This window comes from Lissotriton vulgaris, chromosome 1_1, assembly GCF_964263255.1.
Source record: "Lissotriton vulgaris chromosome 1_1, aLisVul1.2, whole genome shotgun sequence".
NCBI classification, from domain to species: Eukaryota; Metazoa; Chordata; class Amphibia; order Caudata; family Salamandridae; genus Lissotriton; species Lissotriton vulgaris.
Genome location: NC_141685.1, coordinates 1,904,786,559 through 1,904,804,599, shown reverse-complemented (window position 1 = coordinate 1,904,804,599; position 18,041 = coordinate 1,904,786,559). Strand labels below are relative to the sequence as shown.

The 18,041-nt window shown below is 47.9% G+C and overlaps 1 protein-coding gene and 1 pseudogene across 1 annotated transcript in view; both read right to left on the bottom strand.

The window, feature by feature from the left end:
- TMEM117 (transmembrane protein 117) overlaps positions 1-18,041 on the bottom strand; it is a 2,083,068-nt gene that overhangs the window by 25,128 nt on the left and 2,039,899 nt on the right. The window contains exon 7 of the mRNA XM_086938367.1: positions 17,030-17,159. Coding sequence (XP_086794493.1) covers positions 17,030-17,159 — 130 coding nt within the window. The remainder of the gene's footprint in view (positions 1-17,029; positions 17,160-18,041) is intronic.
- Positions 13,408-13,526, bottom strand: LOC147751371 (5S ribosomal RNA; annotated as a pseudogene).

The window sequence follows — 18,041 nt, the reverse complement described above, 5'->3', positions numbered from 1 at the left end:
TTGGTTTGCCCTGTTCCCATCATGCACTGGGACAGGAACATACTATTTTGCATACAGCCAGGTTCTGAAACTGGGATGGTGCAGTGAGCTAAAAAACGGTGTTGGATCTAGCCCTGATCTCTTGACTGGGTGAGAGCTTTCTGCTTAATTCAGAAACTCTGTCCCTCACCACCCCTTGTTGTAAATATTTTTGTCCACCCTAAGCGTGGAAGGGTATTCTCAGATGTGAGACCCTTGCTCATTGCACCATCAGGATTCAAGCAAACCGGGCCGAAGACGGCTGTAATGCCAGAAACCGGTCCTCGGGAGCTTGTTTCCTTCCCAGTGTAAGAATTGGCTTTTGTAGTTTGGTTTGCCCTGTTCCCATCATGCACTGGGACAGGAACAGACTATTTTGCATACAGCCAGGTTCTGAAACTGGGATGGTGCAGTGAGCTAAAAAACGGTGTTGGATCTAGCCCTGATCTCTTGACTGGGTGAGAGCTTTCTGCTTAATTCAGAGACTCTGTCCCTCACCACCCCTTGTTGTAAATATTTTTGTCCACCCTAAGCGTGGAAGGGTATTCTCAGATGTGAGACCCTTGCTCATTGCACCATCAGGATTCAAGCAAACCGGGCCGAAGACGGCTGTAATGCCAGAAACCGGTCCCCTGGAGCTTGTTTCCTTCCCAGTGTAAGAATTGGCTTTTGTAGTTTGGTTTGCCCTGTTCCCATCATGCACTGGGACAGGAACAGACTATTTTGCATACAGCCAGGTTCTGAAACTGGGATGGTGCAGTGAGCTAAAAAACGGTGTTGGATCTAGCCCTGATGTCTTGACTGGGTGAGAGCTTTCTGCTTAATTCAGAGACTCTGTCCCTCACCACCCCTTGTTGTAAATATTTTTGTCCACCCTAAGCGTGGAAGGGTATTCTCAGATGTGAGACCCTTGCTCATTGCACCATCAGGATTCAAGCAAACCGGGCCGAAGACGGCTGTAATGCCAGAAACCGGTCCCCGGGAGCTTGTTTCCTTGCCAGTGTAAGAATTGGCTTTTGTAGTTTGGTTTGCCCTGTTCCCATCATGCACTGGGACAGGAACAGACTATTTTGCATACAGCCAGGTTCTGAAACTGGGATGGTGCAGTGAGCTAAAAAACGGTGTTGGATCTAGCCCTGATCTCTTGACTGGGTGAGAGCTTTCTGCTTAATTCAGAGACTCTGTCCCTCACCACCCCTTGTTGTAAATATTTTTGTCCACCCTAAGCGTGGAAGGGTATTCTCAGATGTGAGACCCTTGCTCATTGCACCATCAGGATTCAAGCAAACCGGGCTGAAGACGGCTGTAATGCCAGAAACCGGTCCCCGGGAGCTTGTTTCCTTCCCAGTGTAAGAATTGGCTTTTGTAGTTTGGTTTGCCCTGTTCCCATCATGCACTGGGACAGGAACAGACTATTTTGCATACAGCCAGGTTCTGAAACTGGGATGGTGCAGTGAGCTAAAAAACGGTGTTGGATCTAGCCCTGATCTCTTGACTGGGTGAGAGCTTTCTGCTCAATTCAGAGACTCTGTCCCTCACCACCCCTTGTTGTAAATATTTTTGTCCACCCTAAGCGTGGAAGGGTATTCTCAGATGTGAGACCCTTGCTCATTGCACCATCAGGATTCAAGCAAACCGGGCCGAAGACGGCTGTAATGCCAGAAACCGGTCCCCGGGAGCTTGTTTCCTTCCCAGTGTAAGAATTGGCTTTTGTAGTTTGGTTTGTCCTGTTCCCATCATGCACTGGGACAGGAACAGACTATTTTGCATACAGCCAGGTTCTGAAACTGGGATGGTGCAGTGAGCTAAAAAACGGTGTTGGATCTAGCCCTGATCTCTTGACTGGGTGAGAGCTTTCTGCTTAATTCAGAGACTCTGTCCCTCACCACCCCTTGTTGTAAATATTTTTGTCCGCACCATTAGACTCGCCACGTGAACAGGACCCCTTCTCACTGAAGCTGCTGCCAGCTTCGTGAATGACCACATAAGATGGTGCGGTATCTTGCTTGGCTTAGAAATACACAATACACTCTTCCTGCACAAGCACCTCTGTCTCCATTTAGTCGTAAAGGTAGACCATACAAATGCCCCTTCCTGGGATTGCCTAGCCGCCTAAAATTTCAATTTCAATTGAAGATCCTTTCTTTTTGGAAGCTGATACCCTTCCAGTGACCTGCACTCAATCACTCAAGGATGTTTTTTTAATCGGGGGTGACTAACTTAACAAGAGTTAGTGATAAGGGGCATATATCATAAACAGTTTGTCACAGAAGACGCGTGGACACAGATCCTGCACGAGAGGCCATGGTACCAAGCAAGTGAGCCTAAACCTCCCCAGAAGAGCTTTCTTATCTCTTTCATCGAAGCAACTATCTATTCATCCTTTCAGCCTTCCATTCACCCACTGATATCCACCATTTCACCTTTGCATTCTTTCATCTATCAGTCTCATCATTCCATCCATCTGTTGGCCATTCTATCCAACCATCCATCTGTTCACACATCCGTCATCTATGCATCCATCCACCCACATATCCATAATTTGACTTACCCATCCATTGATAAAGCCTTTCATCCACCAGTTGATCCTTTTATCCATTCATTCAATCCATCCATCCTCTCAGATTTCCATGTTCTCATCATCTTTTCACCCATTATTTATCCATCCTCTCATATTTTCATTACACTGCTAACCTTTCGTCCACTGATTCATTCATTCACTATTTCAGATTTCCATTTACTCTACTATCTTTCACCCATCCACCCTATACCCATCCATCTACCCACCCATCCTTCTACCCACTCATCCTTTCACCCACTCATCCATCCATCATTTCACCCTCTCATGCATCCACTCGTCCACCCTTCTTTTCCTTTTGTATCAACCCAACTTTCTTTCTTTCTTCAAACATGAATTCGGAGCTGTTTTCTGCCAATTTGCAGATAAGAGGTCTATTGAGATCCCCACCTCCCCCTCTCTGCTGCAGCTGCTAAAGCGCAGAGGTTCACAACACCCCTAGTGTCAAACATCATGTAGGTTCTGCAGTACCATAGGCTCCGGTGGTGACGGTGACCATCCAGCACTGGTCCCCAACATTCAGTTGTTCTATCTTCATGATTTTTCCTCCCACTAGATCGATAATATTTGTGCAGTTTCACTCCCTTTACAATTTTCCCGAACCCCATATCCGAGAGGCACGCCTCCGCTGTCCCTCCCTGAAGCACAGATGATCATGGTTAGAATACGCACATTGTAGTCGAGAAAGTGCAGTGTGGGGTGAGCCTATAATGAGGTTGGATACAGGGGTGTGGAAAGGATGAGTGAGGATGTTCGCATCGTTGTATGGCATTAATCGTATGAGCCAAATATGGTGGTGGGCATGGGTTATTTTCAGTAGTTAATGTTTTTGGCAAGCAGTTGCATGTAACTCCGGGTCTACCAGCAAAAGCATCATAAATTCTAATTTTAATTTGTGTGTGAGGTAATTAATAGTTGTGAGTTTGCGATGGTAACATCTGAGAAACAAATAGAATAAAAGTACTAGAATTCTAGACCTGTCAACTTCAAACTTGCATTGAAAAAGGCTATATGTCTTTTCTTTTGAAAGGAGTTAGCTGATGTTTTGGCTTTGCCAATGCTTTTTGCTGATGTTGAACAGCATCAGTAAAAAGCCGAAGAAATGGTTGTTGTTTATGCTGAACGGCATTGACAAAGGCAACAAAAACAAGTATTTACAATGCAATAGGTCTCGCATTTTTAAAGTTTGAGCTATTGGCATTGTAAATGACAATGCCTTTTATTCATTTGCATCGGGGTGTAAACAAGCACTTTGTACTTATAGTCCATGCTTATGAGAAGCAAGGCTGGCAGTCTCTTTTACTTCCAGCCTTGCTCATCGTAAGCAAGGACTATATGTTTAAAGTCCATGTTTATGCACCAATTGCAGGTTTTAAAAACAAATGAATAAAAGACATTGTCATTTACAATGCCAATAGCTCAAACTTTAATAATGCGAGACCTATTGCATTGTAAATGCTTGTTGTTTTTGGAAAAAACAAAATGCCATGGATTGTTTATGTACAGGAGGTGTCCCTTCCTGTAGATAAACAATCCTTTTTGTGACTTTCATGTGTGCTGCACAAAGCAGCACACATGACAGTGACAAAATGTCATTTTAGGACTGTTTATGTGCAGGAAGGGACACCTTCCTGCACATAAACAATTCTCCCCTGCACGCAGACACCCTTGCACCATGGTGCAATGGTGCCTACTTTGGCGCTATGTTGCTGCAAGGCTGCAAATATGGTGCAGCCTAACGTTTCAGAAGTGGTGGAGAGAGGCGTTAAGCCAGGAAGACTAACTCCTCTCTCCGCAACTTCCTTGTACATATCCCTCTCTGTTTCCTTCTATGAGTCGTGTGAGAATCTCTCTTGCTGCCTTTCTGATAAGGAGAAGATGGTGATGTTGTAAAACTTCGATATAATTTGCCTGGGCATGGATTGATGTGGTTTGCAATGAGACGAGGTACGGCGAGCTTTATCAATTTCTAACTTTTCTGGATATGTAATATTAAGTAGTTTAGCTAATGTGGACTCTAAGTAGAATCGATAGTTCTGTTCTTTTTATATTTTCTAGAACATTAAATATTCATAGATTATATTGTCAGTTTTGTTCTCCAAATGTAGTGGGGTAGTTTGCTTGGTAGATAGCTGGTGATTTAGAGTAGTATAGCTGCAATTTTTTGGAGTTACTGTGGTAATGTCTTCTTTAAGATGGAATTGTAATGATGTTGGTGGTGATATCACGGGGAATTCTAATGAAGAGCAGTTGTAAGCTGGAGGTTACTGATAAGATGTATCTTGCTATCTCTGAATAAACAAGATCTTCACTCCACTATTTATGTGTGATTACTACACTTACCCTGTAATTTGATCTCATTATCTGATACCTTCATTAAAGTTCCTTTGAATATGCTTTATGTCTGGAGAGATAGTCAGTATTTAGATGTATATCTTTAATTTCTTCCAAGAATTTAGTAGGTGATGTTACTTGTGATTGCATCACTTTAGATTTGGCAGGTGGAGGGGAAGCAGTTTGTTTTTGTTTGGATCCATTGACATTGGCTTCATTTACGTTAGTAAAAAAGTACCGAATTATTGATGGTGAGTAGAGACAAGGCCCAAAGGTATTTGCATAGGTACCAGAGCAGAGGCTGGCAGGGACAACACCCATGTGGTCACAACCACAAAGGCAGAGGCAGACCATACCTAAATGTGACAAAACAAAACAGGAGGGGCAGATGCATGAAACCTCAACAGAACAACCCCCAATAGCAGGAGGAACAGGTAGGAGGGACCCACAATTACATCACAGGAGTTGACAAAGCCAGCAGATAAGGACCCCCACCCAGCAGGGGGGCACCCATTGACACAACATAGGAAGGGATAACATGGTAAAGAGGGGGGAGAAAGGAAACATCATGACTGACCACATACCAAAATCACCCTCACCAGTGCCGTCACCAGAAAACCCGGAGGGAAAGCATAGGAACAAGGAACCAGTGGGAAACGCCCAGACACAGCCGGAGACTGACCACTCCAAGGAAACATCAGAACGGAAACAGAGAAAAGACCCTGGAGACAAAGCCAATGAGGCACAAGGGAATACACGCATGCCCCCAGAACTCTGGCCACCAGGGACAATACTCGGGTCACCAGAAGGAAAACCAACCCAGCCTAGGAACAAAAGAAGGTAGAACCTGCAGCTGGAAGAGATCAGACCACACAAGAGGCACCAAGACACCATAAAATCAGAACACAGTGTCGACACCCCCAAACCAGGCGTACTCCTGTCGAAAAAAAAGCAACAACTAGCAAGGCAACCAGTGAAGGAAGAACAAATTCCCCAAGCCCCATGAAGAAGAGACAGGGGCTGGAACTACACATGAGGGAAAGAAAGGACAACCATCATAAATCCACCTCAGGCCGGAAAACACCAGAACAACCAACTCTAGAAAGAGAAGATAGCATCCCACCCCACTTTCACAAAGAAGGAGTGACAGGGAAGAATGTCATGTCGGCGAGAAGCAATGGGTACCCATTTACCAAGACCCGCTGCAAAACACCCAACACTGGAAAAGGATAGTGTACCGATCATCCACCGTGGAGCTCACCCTTAAGCCTAAGCCAGGTATACGGTGGATCGAGAAGCGACAGCAGTATGCCGAATCCCAGAAACGCCAGTGGCAGGGCCTACCCCCCGGCTAGAAGCATAAAAAGCCCTCATAAAGGGCGACCCTTGACCCTGGTTGAGGCCAGTCACTCCTCACGCCGCGCAGCTCCACCCAAGTGTGCCCGTCCCCGCTGCTGCTGTGAGCCCCGTGTTCGAGGCCCCCCCAGGCTGCTGCCTGTCATCACTGGTACTGCTCGAGTGTACCGTTCTGCCGAGTGTGCAGATTTATATTTAGTATTTACTGTTTCTCTGCTTGTATTTTCACTTCACTGTAGTGCTCTTCTCCTCAATTTTACCCCGCGCCACCGCCTTTGCCGTCCCTCTCCCAACGCCACCCCCATGGTCCCGCCCCCTGCCTCCCGTTCCCTTCCTGGTTTCCCACCGCCGCGTCCCCTGCGGCCCTGACCCCGACCCCATTGCCTGCTTCCCACCATCCTCCCAGCTGCTCCTCCCTGCCTCCTCCCTACTTATGGGGGCCACTGCGCGTCCGCGCCGCTGGTGCACCAGAGGTGTGCCAGAGGCAAGCCCGTCTGCGCCCATCCTCGCCCAGCGCCAGAACCCCGCACACGCCACGACGCCAGACTCCAAAACTAAGCCAACACTCTTCGCGCTCTCAACACCGACCGAGACCACCGCTTCTACCAGGCCGCCCCAAAACGCACCCACGGACCCTTCCCCTGCCACACCTGCAACTTCACATGCGACGTAACCACCAAAACCCCAACCACCTTCGCTGCATACTCCTCAACACCCGCCCTGCACGCAAACAAGCCGTCAAGCTCTGGGACCTGCTCAACACCTCTGCCCCAGACGTTGCCTTCCTGACAGAGACCTGGTGGAACGACTCCTCGGCATCCGACATCGCCATAGCCATCCCAGATGACTACAAGATCTCCCTCAGAGACCGCCCCAACGGAACGGGAGGAGGAATAGCCATCGTCCACAAGGCCTCCCTCCAGGTCCACACCCTCGCAGACGACCCCCCAAACTCCGCCGAACACCTGCACTTCCGGGTCTAGACCGACCCCAACATCACCCTCAGAGGAACACTCATCTACAAACCTCCTGGACCCCGGGCCCTCTTCTGCAACGCCATCGCAGACCTCACCAGCACCCACGCACTCACCTTCCACGGACTACATCATCCTCAGAGATCTGAACTTCCACCTCGGGAACAACAACGACTCCAACTCCACCGCCCTGATTGACAACCTCGCTAACCTCGGCCTCCGTCAACTCGTCACCGAACCCTCCCACGCCGACAGCCACACACATTTGACCCCTTCTTCTCCACAAGCACTCACGTCGCATTCAATCACACCACCGAACTCCACTGGACTGACCACCGATGCATCCACTTTACCTTCAAGAAACCAACCATACACCACCGCACCCAACAACTGCCCCGCCGCTGCTGGAGCAAAGTCACCGAAGACCAGCTGACCTCCACCCTCTCCCAGAACCCACCCACTGACACCTCCGACACAGACACTGCTGCCCGAAACTTCAGACAGTGGATTGACGACTGCACCATCACCCTCGCCCCGCTCAAGAAACCCTCCACCAACCACCACAGCAAGAAAGCCGCCTGGTTCATCAAAGAACTCCAGACCTCCAAACGCACATGCCGGAAACTGGAGAAGAAATGGCTCCAAAACCGCACACCAGAGAGCCACGCAGCCCACAAGGAAGCCATCCGCAGACATCACCTCCTCATCAGAAGAGCCAAGAGATCGTCCTTCAAAGCCCGACTAGATAACAACGCACACAACAGCAAAGAGCTTTTCAACATAGTGTAGGAACTCTCCAACCCCAGCGCCAACACCAACGACATCCCACCCTCGCAAGAGCTGTGCCACCTTCTTCCAGCGCAAGATCGCCGACAGCCTCAACTGCTCACCCATCCCGGTCACAACAGACCACACCCCGAACGCCACCTGCACCAATCAACTAACCTCCTGGGCCCACGTCGACGACAAAGAGACACGCAAGGCCATGAACTCCATCCACTCAGGATCTCCATCCGACCCCTGCCCACATCACGTCTTCTTATTCAGAAAAGGGGGTGGTGATGAACAGAGTGTCTGAATTAAGCAGACCACTCTTACCCAGTCGAAAGATCAGGGCTTGATCCATCACCGTTTTTTAGCTCACTGCACCATCCCAGCTCAGAACTTGGCTATATGCAAATTAGTCTGACCCTGGCCCAGTGCATCATGGGAACAGGGCAGACCAAACTACCAAGCCAATTCTTATACTGGGAAGGAAACAAGCTACCGGGGACCGGTTTCTGGCATTACAGCCGTCTTCGGCCCGGCTTGCTTGAATCCTGATGGTGCAATGAGCAAGGGACTCACATCTGAGTATACCCTTCCACGCTTATGGTGGACAAAAATTATTCAGAAAAGGGGGTGGTGATGAACAGAGTGTCTGAATTAAGCAGACCACTCTTACCCAGTCGAAAGATCAGGGCTTGATCCATCACCGTTTTTTAGCTCACTGCACCATCCCAGCTCAGAACTTGGCTATATGCAAATTAGTCTGACCCTGGCCCAGTGCATCATGGGAACAGGGCAGACCAAACTACCAAGCCAATTCTTATACTGGGAAGGAAACAAGCTACCGGGGACCGGTTTCTGGCATTTCAGCCGTCTTCGGCCCGGCTTGCTTGAATCCTGATGGTGCAATGAGCAAGGGACTCACATCTGAGTATACCCTTCCACGCTTATGGTGGACAAAAATTATTCAGAAAAGGGGGTGGTGATGAACAGAGTGTCTGAATTAAGCAGACCACTCTTACCCAGTCGAAAGATCAGGGCTTGATCCATCACCGTTTTTTAGCTCACTGCACTATCCCAGCTCAGAACTTGGCTATATGCAAATTAGTCTGACCCTGGCCCAGTGCATCATGGGAACAGGGCAGACCAAACTACCAAGCCAATTCTTATACTGGGAAGGAAACAAGCTACCGGGGACCGGTTTCTGGCATTTCAGCCGTCTTCGGCCCGGCTTGCTTGAATCCTGATGGTGCAATGAACAAGGGACTCACATCTGAGTATACCCTTCCACGCTTATGGTGGACAAAAATTATTCAGAAAAGGGGGTGGTGATGAACAGAGTGTCTGAATTAAGCAGACCACTCTTACCCAGTCGAAAGATCAGGGCTTGATCCATCACCGTTTTTTAGCTCACTGCACCATCCCAGCTCAGAACTTGGCTATATGCAAATTAGTCTGACCCTGGCCCAGTGCATCATGGGAATAGGGCAGACCAAACTACCAAGCCAATTCTTATACTGGGAAGGAAACAAGCTACCGGGGGCCGGTTTCTGGCATTTCAGCCGTCTTCGGCCCAGCTTGCTTGAATCCTGATGGTGCAATGAGCAAGGGACTCACATCTGAGTATACCCTTCCACGCTTATGGTGGACAAAAATTATTCAGAAAAGGGGGTGGTGATGAACAAAGTGTCTGAATTAAGCAGACCACTCTTACCCAGTCGAAAGATCAGGGCTTGATCCATCACCGTTTTTTAGCTCACTGCACCATCCCAGCTCAGAACTTGGCTATATGCAAATTAGTCTGACCCTGGCCCAGTGCATCATGGGAACAGGGCAGACCAAACCACCCCTTGTTGTACACATCACGTCTTCAACACAGCGGATGCAACCATCGCCATCCAACTACGGAAGATCATCAACATCTCCTTTGATTCCGCAACTTTCCCGGAAAGCTGGCAGCATGCCGAAATCAACGCCCTCCTCAAGAAGCCCAAGGCGGACCCCAAGACCTCAAAAACTTCCGGCCCATCTCCCTGCTCCCATTCCCGGCGAAGGTCATTGAGAAAATCGCCAACATACAGCTGACCCGCCACCTCGAGGACAACAACATCCTACACCTATCCCAGTCCGGATTCAGACGCAACCACAGCACCGAGACTGCCTTTATCGCTGCCACAGACGACATCAGACGCCAGCTGGACAACGACGAAACCTCGGCCCTCATCATCATGGACCTGTCAGCCGCTTTTGACACGGTCTGACACCACACACTAAGAACACACCTCCAAGAAGCCGGAATCCAGAAGAAGGCCCTGGACTGGACCACGTCCTTCCTCTCCGGCAGAACCCAGAGTGTCTGCCTCCCACCCTTCCGATCCGAACCCACCGACATCATCTGCATCGTACCCCAGGGCTCATCCCTCAGCCCAACCCTGTTCAATATCTACATGGCCCCTCTCGCACATGTGGCCCGCCAGCATGGCCTGAACATCATCTCCTACGCCGACGACACCCAGCTCATCCTCTCCCTCACCAAGGACCCGCACACCGCCAAAAGCAACCTCCACGAGGGAATGAAGGCAGTCGCCGAGTGGATGAGGAGCAGCCGTCTGAAACTGAACACGAATAAGACGGAGGTCCTCATCCTAGGTCCCACCCCCACTGCGTGGGATGACTCCTGGTGGCCGACCACACTGGGATCAGCCCCAGCACCCACAGACCACGCACGCAACCTGGGATTCATCCTCGCCTCCTCCCTCTCTATGCCAAAGCAGGTCAACGCCGTCTCCTCCGCCTGCTACAACACCCTCTGCATGCTCCACAGGATCTACAAGTGGATCCCGACCGAGACAAGAAGAACTGTGACCCAAGCCCTTGTCAGCAGCAGGCTGGACTACGGCAACGCACTCTATGCAGGAATCCCGGCCAAGCACCTGCAACGACTTCAACACATCCAGAACGCCTCAGCCCGACTGATCCTCAACATCCCCCGCCGCAGCCACATCGCCCCCCACCTAAGAGACCTGCACTGGCTCCCCGTCAACAAGAGGATCACCTTCAAACACCTCACCCACGCACACAAAGCACTCCACCACACCGGACCAGCATACCTGAACGATAGACTCAACTTCTACACCCCCACCAGTCAGCTCCGCTCCGCCAGCCTCACCCTTGCCTGCCGTCCCCCGGAGTCAACGAACAACCTCTGGTGGCAGATCCTTCTCCTTCCTCGCCGCCAAGACCTGGAACACCTTCCCCAACCATCTACGACAGGCCCAAGACCTGCTCACCTTCAGAAAGCTCCTCAAAACCTGGCTCTTCAAGCAGTAGCAGCACCCTCCCTCCACCCCATTCCTGTCCAGAGCCTTGAGACCCTCATGGGTAAGTAGAGCGCTTTACAAATTCTCTGATTGATTGATTGAGAGGCAGGAAAATGATTGCCTCAAAACAACACAGGGACCATCAGCATGCAAAACACCGACACCTGCACAAACATGACTACCAAGGGGAAGGGGAGGGCAAACAATCCAACCCCAGAGAAAGAAAAGGGCACCGACAAAGCTCCTGGACAGCAAACCACCATGACAAAAATCAACACAGGTGCAATACTGCCATGGGCGATCCTGCAGTAGAAGCAGCTGTACCCAGGAAGAACAATATTGCCAGGCAACCACCCCTCAACCTGCTGTAAAACATAATTCGACAAAATGGTTCAGCACACCATATAATATACAGTGACAATATCAATGTAGTCAAAAAATATCAATAAGCCAGTTTTCCGAGACGACGCCCGAGGAGACCGCATTTACTGCAACTCGACAAAGGTGAATACTTTTATCACCGGTCGTGGATGTGTATTTGACATCCATCGTTTCTGCTGGAATATATTCTTCACATAAAACTTTATCCATCCATTACATAACTAAAGGACATCTGCCATCCCAGTTCCTGGAGACTGGTGCCATCACAGTACCTGGAGATTATTTATCACAGTACCTGGAGATTTTTCTTACTGTTAAGGTCCAGAATATAAAACAGTATCTTATCATTTCGCCCTGAAGAAGTCCTTCGGACGAAACGCGTTGGCTACTTTGTGAAGATTTGAAATAAAGAAAGAAGAGAATACATCATGGCTTATTGATATTTTTTGACTACATTGATATTGTCACTGTATATTATATGGTGTGCTGAACCATTTTGTCGAATTGTACACAGTGCCTTTGGCATTGACTCTGGAGGCCTAGGGGTATATGGCCTCAGGTTCTTGGCACCCACTTATAGGACTAGACCATGATTCATTAGATTGAGTGCAGTCAAGTGTCTCACCCTATACCCCTGTTCTAGTATCACAAACTGCTGTACAACATAGCCAGGGTAAAAGAGAAGCCCATACCTGGTACAAACAGCACAGTCAGGGAATAGAGAAGTACTGCATCAACACAAGGGAAGAAAAAGAAGAGGCCACCGCTCAATAGACAAAATGGAGAACCACCACACCCCAAGACCCAAAAGGGTCAGTGGGAACTGTGTCCAAAGAATCAAACACCAGGGCCATCCTCTACCAACACATCTCAACTCTGTGGGGACAGAAGAATGAAGCAGCAGGGGCAAAGGCACACAACACAGGCACTAGGAAATAAACCACAAACTCCAGCAAAATCACAACCAGAAAGGCTATGCCCAGCCCAATGGGATGGAGGACTGCAGTAAAAATAAAACACTGCACCCAGCCAGCAAATGAGGGGTCTACACTGGAGCAACCCCCATCAGACCCAAAAGCAACCAACAAAAATGCCACTTCAGGAAACAGAGAGCACCACCAGGAAATTAACCCATCTCCTAGGAGGACCGTGCCACCAAAGACACAAGCTTGAGCCATGGGGATACGGCCCCTACTGCAGACAGCCCCTGCGCCCCAATGAGAGTTGGCCACACAATAGAGTGTGCACACAAGAAGATCCAGAAGGACCTGCACAAGCAGAGGGCCCATAAACAAACATATGCCCAACCATCCAACGGGCACAGGACAAGGTAATCAGCCAGAACCAGAACAATCCAAGTGCCCTGTAATGAAAGCAAAGAGAAGAGCAACGCGGGGCCGAAACAGATGCAAGAGCCCAGGAACCGTACAGCAGGACCCCAAACATGCAAAGGGACAGCACATAGGGCAGTACCCCCAGAGCCAAAGAAAGCACTCCTCGACTGCCACAAAACATGCGCCCACACAGCAGGCCTTCCAGGCCAGGCAGAACCAAAACACATGGGGCAATGGCAACGGGAAAAAGGAGGCACCAAACACTTCAAAGAACTGTCAAGGAAGAAAGAGGCTCAGATGGCTCTACTTCCTCCACGATATGAAGTGCCATGCCACCCGACGTATGCCTACGGCACCTGTGATTCTTAGGCAGTCTACTACCCAGGTACTAACCAGGCTCGACGCTGCTGAACTTCAGAGATCAGATGAGATCAGGTACTTTCAGGATGGTATGGCGGTAGGCTCCATGATATAGCACAGCACAGCACCTCAATAATCACAGGAACAAACACCGACTGAATCTGTAAACACTCAACGTAAGAAACATTGTGATTGTCAGCTAAACATACCCACCATGCACCTCAGTGGCCAACGGCACGTTCCAAGCATGAATGCCACTTGCCAACAAGAAACATACCCCCAGGACCGCCTGCAAACGGTAACCGCCACTGGCAACAAGCCATGCCCACACGCCACAAACAGAAAGACGAGGAGTGAAAAGATGAGGTTGGACAGCACCTACCCCGCGGGGCATGAGGACACACCAGGTAGACAATGTCTGAGAACAGACTAAATCAGGTGCTGACAGGGTGGTAAGGCCACAGTCTCAACACCCACGACAAAGGCTGTGACACAACAGCAAGTCCGCTCAAGCTGGAGAAGACCGGCACAGCACGCGTCAATCAATTCACAGCAGTTGGCCTCAGTGAAAAAGCTGAAACCGTACTCCCTGGGGGTCCGCTAGGGCAGGACACAGGGAACGTGAAACACAGTGCCCAATAGAAGAAGAGGTCACCCCAGCATGCCCAGTACACCTCGACCCCAGGGACACCAGAATCTGCTACAGCAGGGGCTCGATCCCACTTACCACAAAAACAGGAAACAGCACTTGGAGCTGTGTGGAAATGAAAAAACAGGATGTGATGTAGGTTGACTTCCTCTTTATAGGAGGAAGAGGATGTCAGCCATGTTGGAGGGATGAGAGACTAGTAGGTTGACTTTATTTTGCTTGGAGTTTCTGTGGGAAACTAAAGCTCATTATGTAATTACTGTGGCGAGGAAGATGGATGAGGAGGTAATCCTTATTAGACTTGGCATCTTTGACGTGGTTTCGCCTGAAGTTTTACCTCTACCTTCTGTATTTTTGATGCTGTGCTGGATTTTGTTTTTGCTTGCTTAGATGCTTTGGGTACTTTGCCACTGCTGATCAGTGTCATAGTGCAAGCGCTCCTTGTGTTATTACAATTGGTTCTCCTTGATTGGCACATTTGATTTACTTGTAAATCCCTAGTAAAGTGCACTGAGTGTGCCAGGGTCTGCATATCAAATGCTACTAGTGGGCCTATAGCACTGATTGTGCCACCCACATGAGTAGCCCTGAAAAACTATCTCATACACCTCGACCCCAGGGACACAGGAATCTGCTACAGCAGGGGCTCGATCCCACTTACCACAAAAACAGGAAACAGCACTCGGAGCTGTGTGGAAATGAAAAAACAGGATGTGATGTAGGTTGACTTCCTCTTTATAGGAGGAAGAGGATGTCAGCCATGTTGGAGGGATGAGAGACTAGTAGGTTGACTTTATTTTGCTTGGAGTTTCTGTGGGAAACTAAAGCTCATTATGTAATTACTGTGGCGAGGAAGATGGATGAGAAGGTAATCCTTGTTAGACTTGGCATCTTTGACGTGGTTTCGCCTGAAGTTTTACCTCTACCTTCTGTATTTTTGATGCTGTGCTGGATTTTATTTTTGCTTGCTTAGATGCTTTGGGTACTTTGCAACTGCTGATCAGTGTCATAGTGCAAGCGCTCCTTGTGTTATTACAATTGGTTCTCCTTGATTGGCACATTTGATTTACTTGTAAAATCCCTAGTAAAGTGCACTGAGTGTGCCAGGGTCTGCATATCAAATGTTACTAGTGGGCCTATAGCACTGATTGTGCCACCCACATGAGTAGCCCTGAAAAACTATCTCAGACCTGCCACTTCAGTGTCTGTGCGCAGGTTTACACTGTCATTTCAACCTGGCAAGTGCACCTACTTGCCAGGCCTTAACCTTCTATTTTCTTATATGTAAGACACCCCTCAGATAGGCCCCAGGTAACCCCATGGGCAGAGTGCAGTGCATGTGAAAGGTACAACATGTACTTGTGTGTGTGACATGTCCTGATAGTGAAATACCGCCAACTTAGTTGTTCACTATTGAAAGGCTATCTGTCCCATTGGATAGAATGGGAGATACTTTGTAATACTATTTCTGAGAGTTCTGACCGGCCAGGAGTTGCCTAATATAGGATTGGGCCTCTGGAGGCTGTTCCTGCAGTCGGAGTAGGAATCAACTTGAAAGAAGTAAGAAAAGCAATTGAAGCTATTGTGACACTGTGACCTGCACTGAGGCCCGGGGCACCGCTCGTGAAGTGCAGGATGTACCGACCGGCCTGCACCCCAGCTCCAACGCCCTTCAATGCCTGCCGATTCCGGCAGTTACCAGCATTCCCGATGCCAGCTTGCACCGACTCCGTCACCACCTGCACCTGAGTCCTGTTATTGCGGTGCTAATAACTGCTGAGGGTGACTTCGCAAACTCAGCAACTGACTTCCCCTCTTCCTGGATTAGACACGTGGGCTCCTCGTGCACACAGTGCCTCGCCTCCCCCATGGAAGCCGGGGAGCCGGCCTCAACCTCGAGCACCGATACCTCACCTCCATGACTTTGTGCATCGTCACACACTTTGTTATCCAAAGGTACTGTTTGTTTGGGGGTCCATGTGACTCTGTGGCAGACGCCGTGCACCTTGTGGTCGGTGCCATACTTTGCATTAATGGCTGTCAGAATGTCGTAATAGCCCCAGGTGCAGCTATTTGTTTTCTACAAGCTTTATTTTTAAAATAACTGTTTTGAACTTCTATTTGACTACATGTATTTTGCATTTTTGTCGCTTTGGTCTTGTTGAGTTTAGATAAGGATAGTTAATTTTTCTAAACTGGTGTGGTGTCCATTTGTGGTGTTTTCACTGTGTTATGGTGTGTTTTGAGTACAAAAACTTTACACATTGCCTTTGGGATAACACGATCTGCTTGTGCCAAGCTACTAAGGGAGTGAGCAGGAGTTATCTAAAGTGTGTACCCCCCCTTACCCTGACTAGAAGCAAGGATCCCTATTTGGACAAAGGTGCATTGCTCTGCCAACTAGAGACCCCCAGTTCTAACAATCCTCAAACAAACTGGGATTCGGATGGGTTTTGATTAGGATAGAATTATTCCATGAGTAAGTTGACCCCCCACTGTCATCTGAAATCCTTCAGGTCTTCTGTTATACCCAAACACAACTAACGCTTAACTTGATTCCATGGGTGCTACTGTCTGTGACTTTAGTACAGTTCCCCCAAAGAGGCCCCCATAGTTTGTCATTTAGCAAGGGTTATGTTTATGACCTGATATAAGAGGAATGACACATTTTATGTAACATCCCCATTCAAGTTTGAAGCATAATATTAATATCGTCCCATCATGTTCTTGACAGTGACATTGTGTGGTTGGGAGAAATTTATATTCCTGACTGCAGTCATTGACATTTTAGCAAATTTCATATAATGAGACACAACATGAGGCTGACTTTACTTTCATTAAGGAATTCCTAAGTTCATAGAATTTGTGTTGTGAAAAAAGCAGCTTTAATTTACAAGCAGCTAGTGTCTTTGACTGACACAGCTTCTTTATCATAATCACATTGCAGTGGCAAGTACCTGTGATGTGAATGTGATATTCCTCCTTGAAGATACTTTGAAAGTGAGGCAGTTTTACTTGCATGTGAGTAGTGGTCAAGCCAGGTAAATTCATATCAACATCACCCATAAAATGTGGAAATTCCCAGTCCTGGAAGGAGACACAAATGTCACATAAAAATACTGACATACTAAGAAATGCATTCCAATCTCTATTGATATTGCTAGGATTTTTTTAAATTTAGCATTGCCATTCACACCATGATTTATGTCGGAAAAGCAATCACTAAATAATGTACATATTCAAAACTATATTTAGCGATATACACATTTACAGAGAAACGCAACAGAAATACCTAAACAGCATTAAGTAAGGTTAGATTGGCGTTATGATGGCTCTAAGATGTACATTCCACAATGATAATCTTTAAAATTGATTATATTCACACCCCTCATGGACTTACATTAATCCCTTGATCCTTAACCTAACCTTTATTCTAAATAATAAACCAAACATTGTTAATCAATAGAAACACAACATAATAAAACATTTCATGAGAAGACAAATGGTAAAGCTTCAATAATAAAGCCAAAAATATTTAAAATTATTAATGAGAATGAAAAGTAAAAATCTCAGCATCAACGGTAACCCGAAGAGTGTTGAGAAATTATTGAAAACAATGCTAATGCAGTGATTTTGAGTTAAGCCGACAAAGTACTCTATCAAAAACACAACTTTGTCCTCTGTCTTCCAAACAGTTAATCTGTCTACCCTGCTTAGGGTGGAGAGGATTGTCAGCTTTCCATTGATTGAGCCCCATTTGACTTTGTGAACTTCTGGTAGCTTATGGAGAGGGACACTCTATTTAGAATGGACGAACTGATGTTTTTTTTTTCTGTCCATCGCCACCAGGAAAAACCTGATAGTGTTGCACAGAAAAAAATAATGACCTCCTCACCTTAAAAAACCTGTGGTGATGGACAGTAAAAAACCTTGACCTCCACACCTGTAAGAAGACTCCCCGGGTGTGGG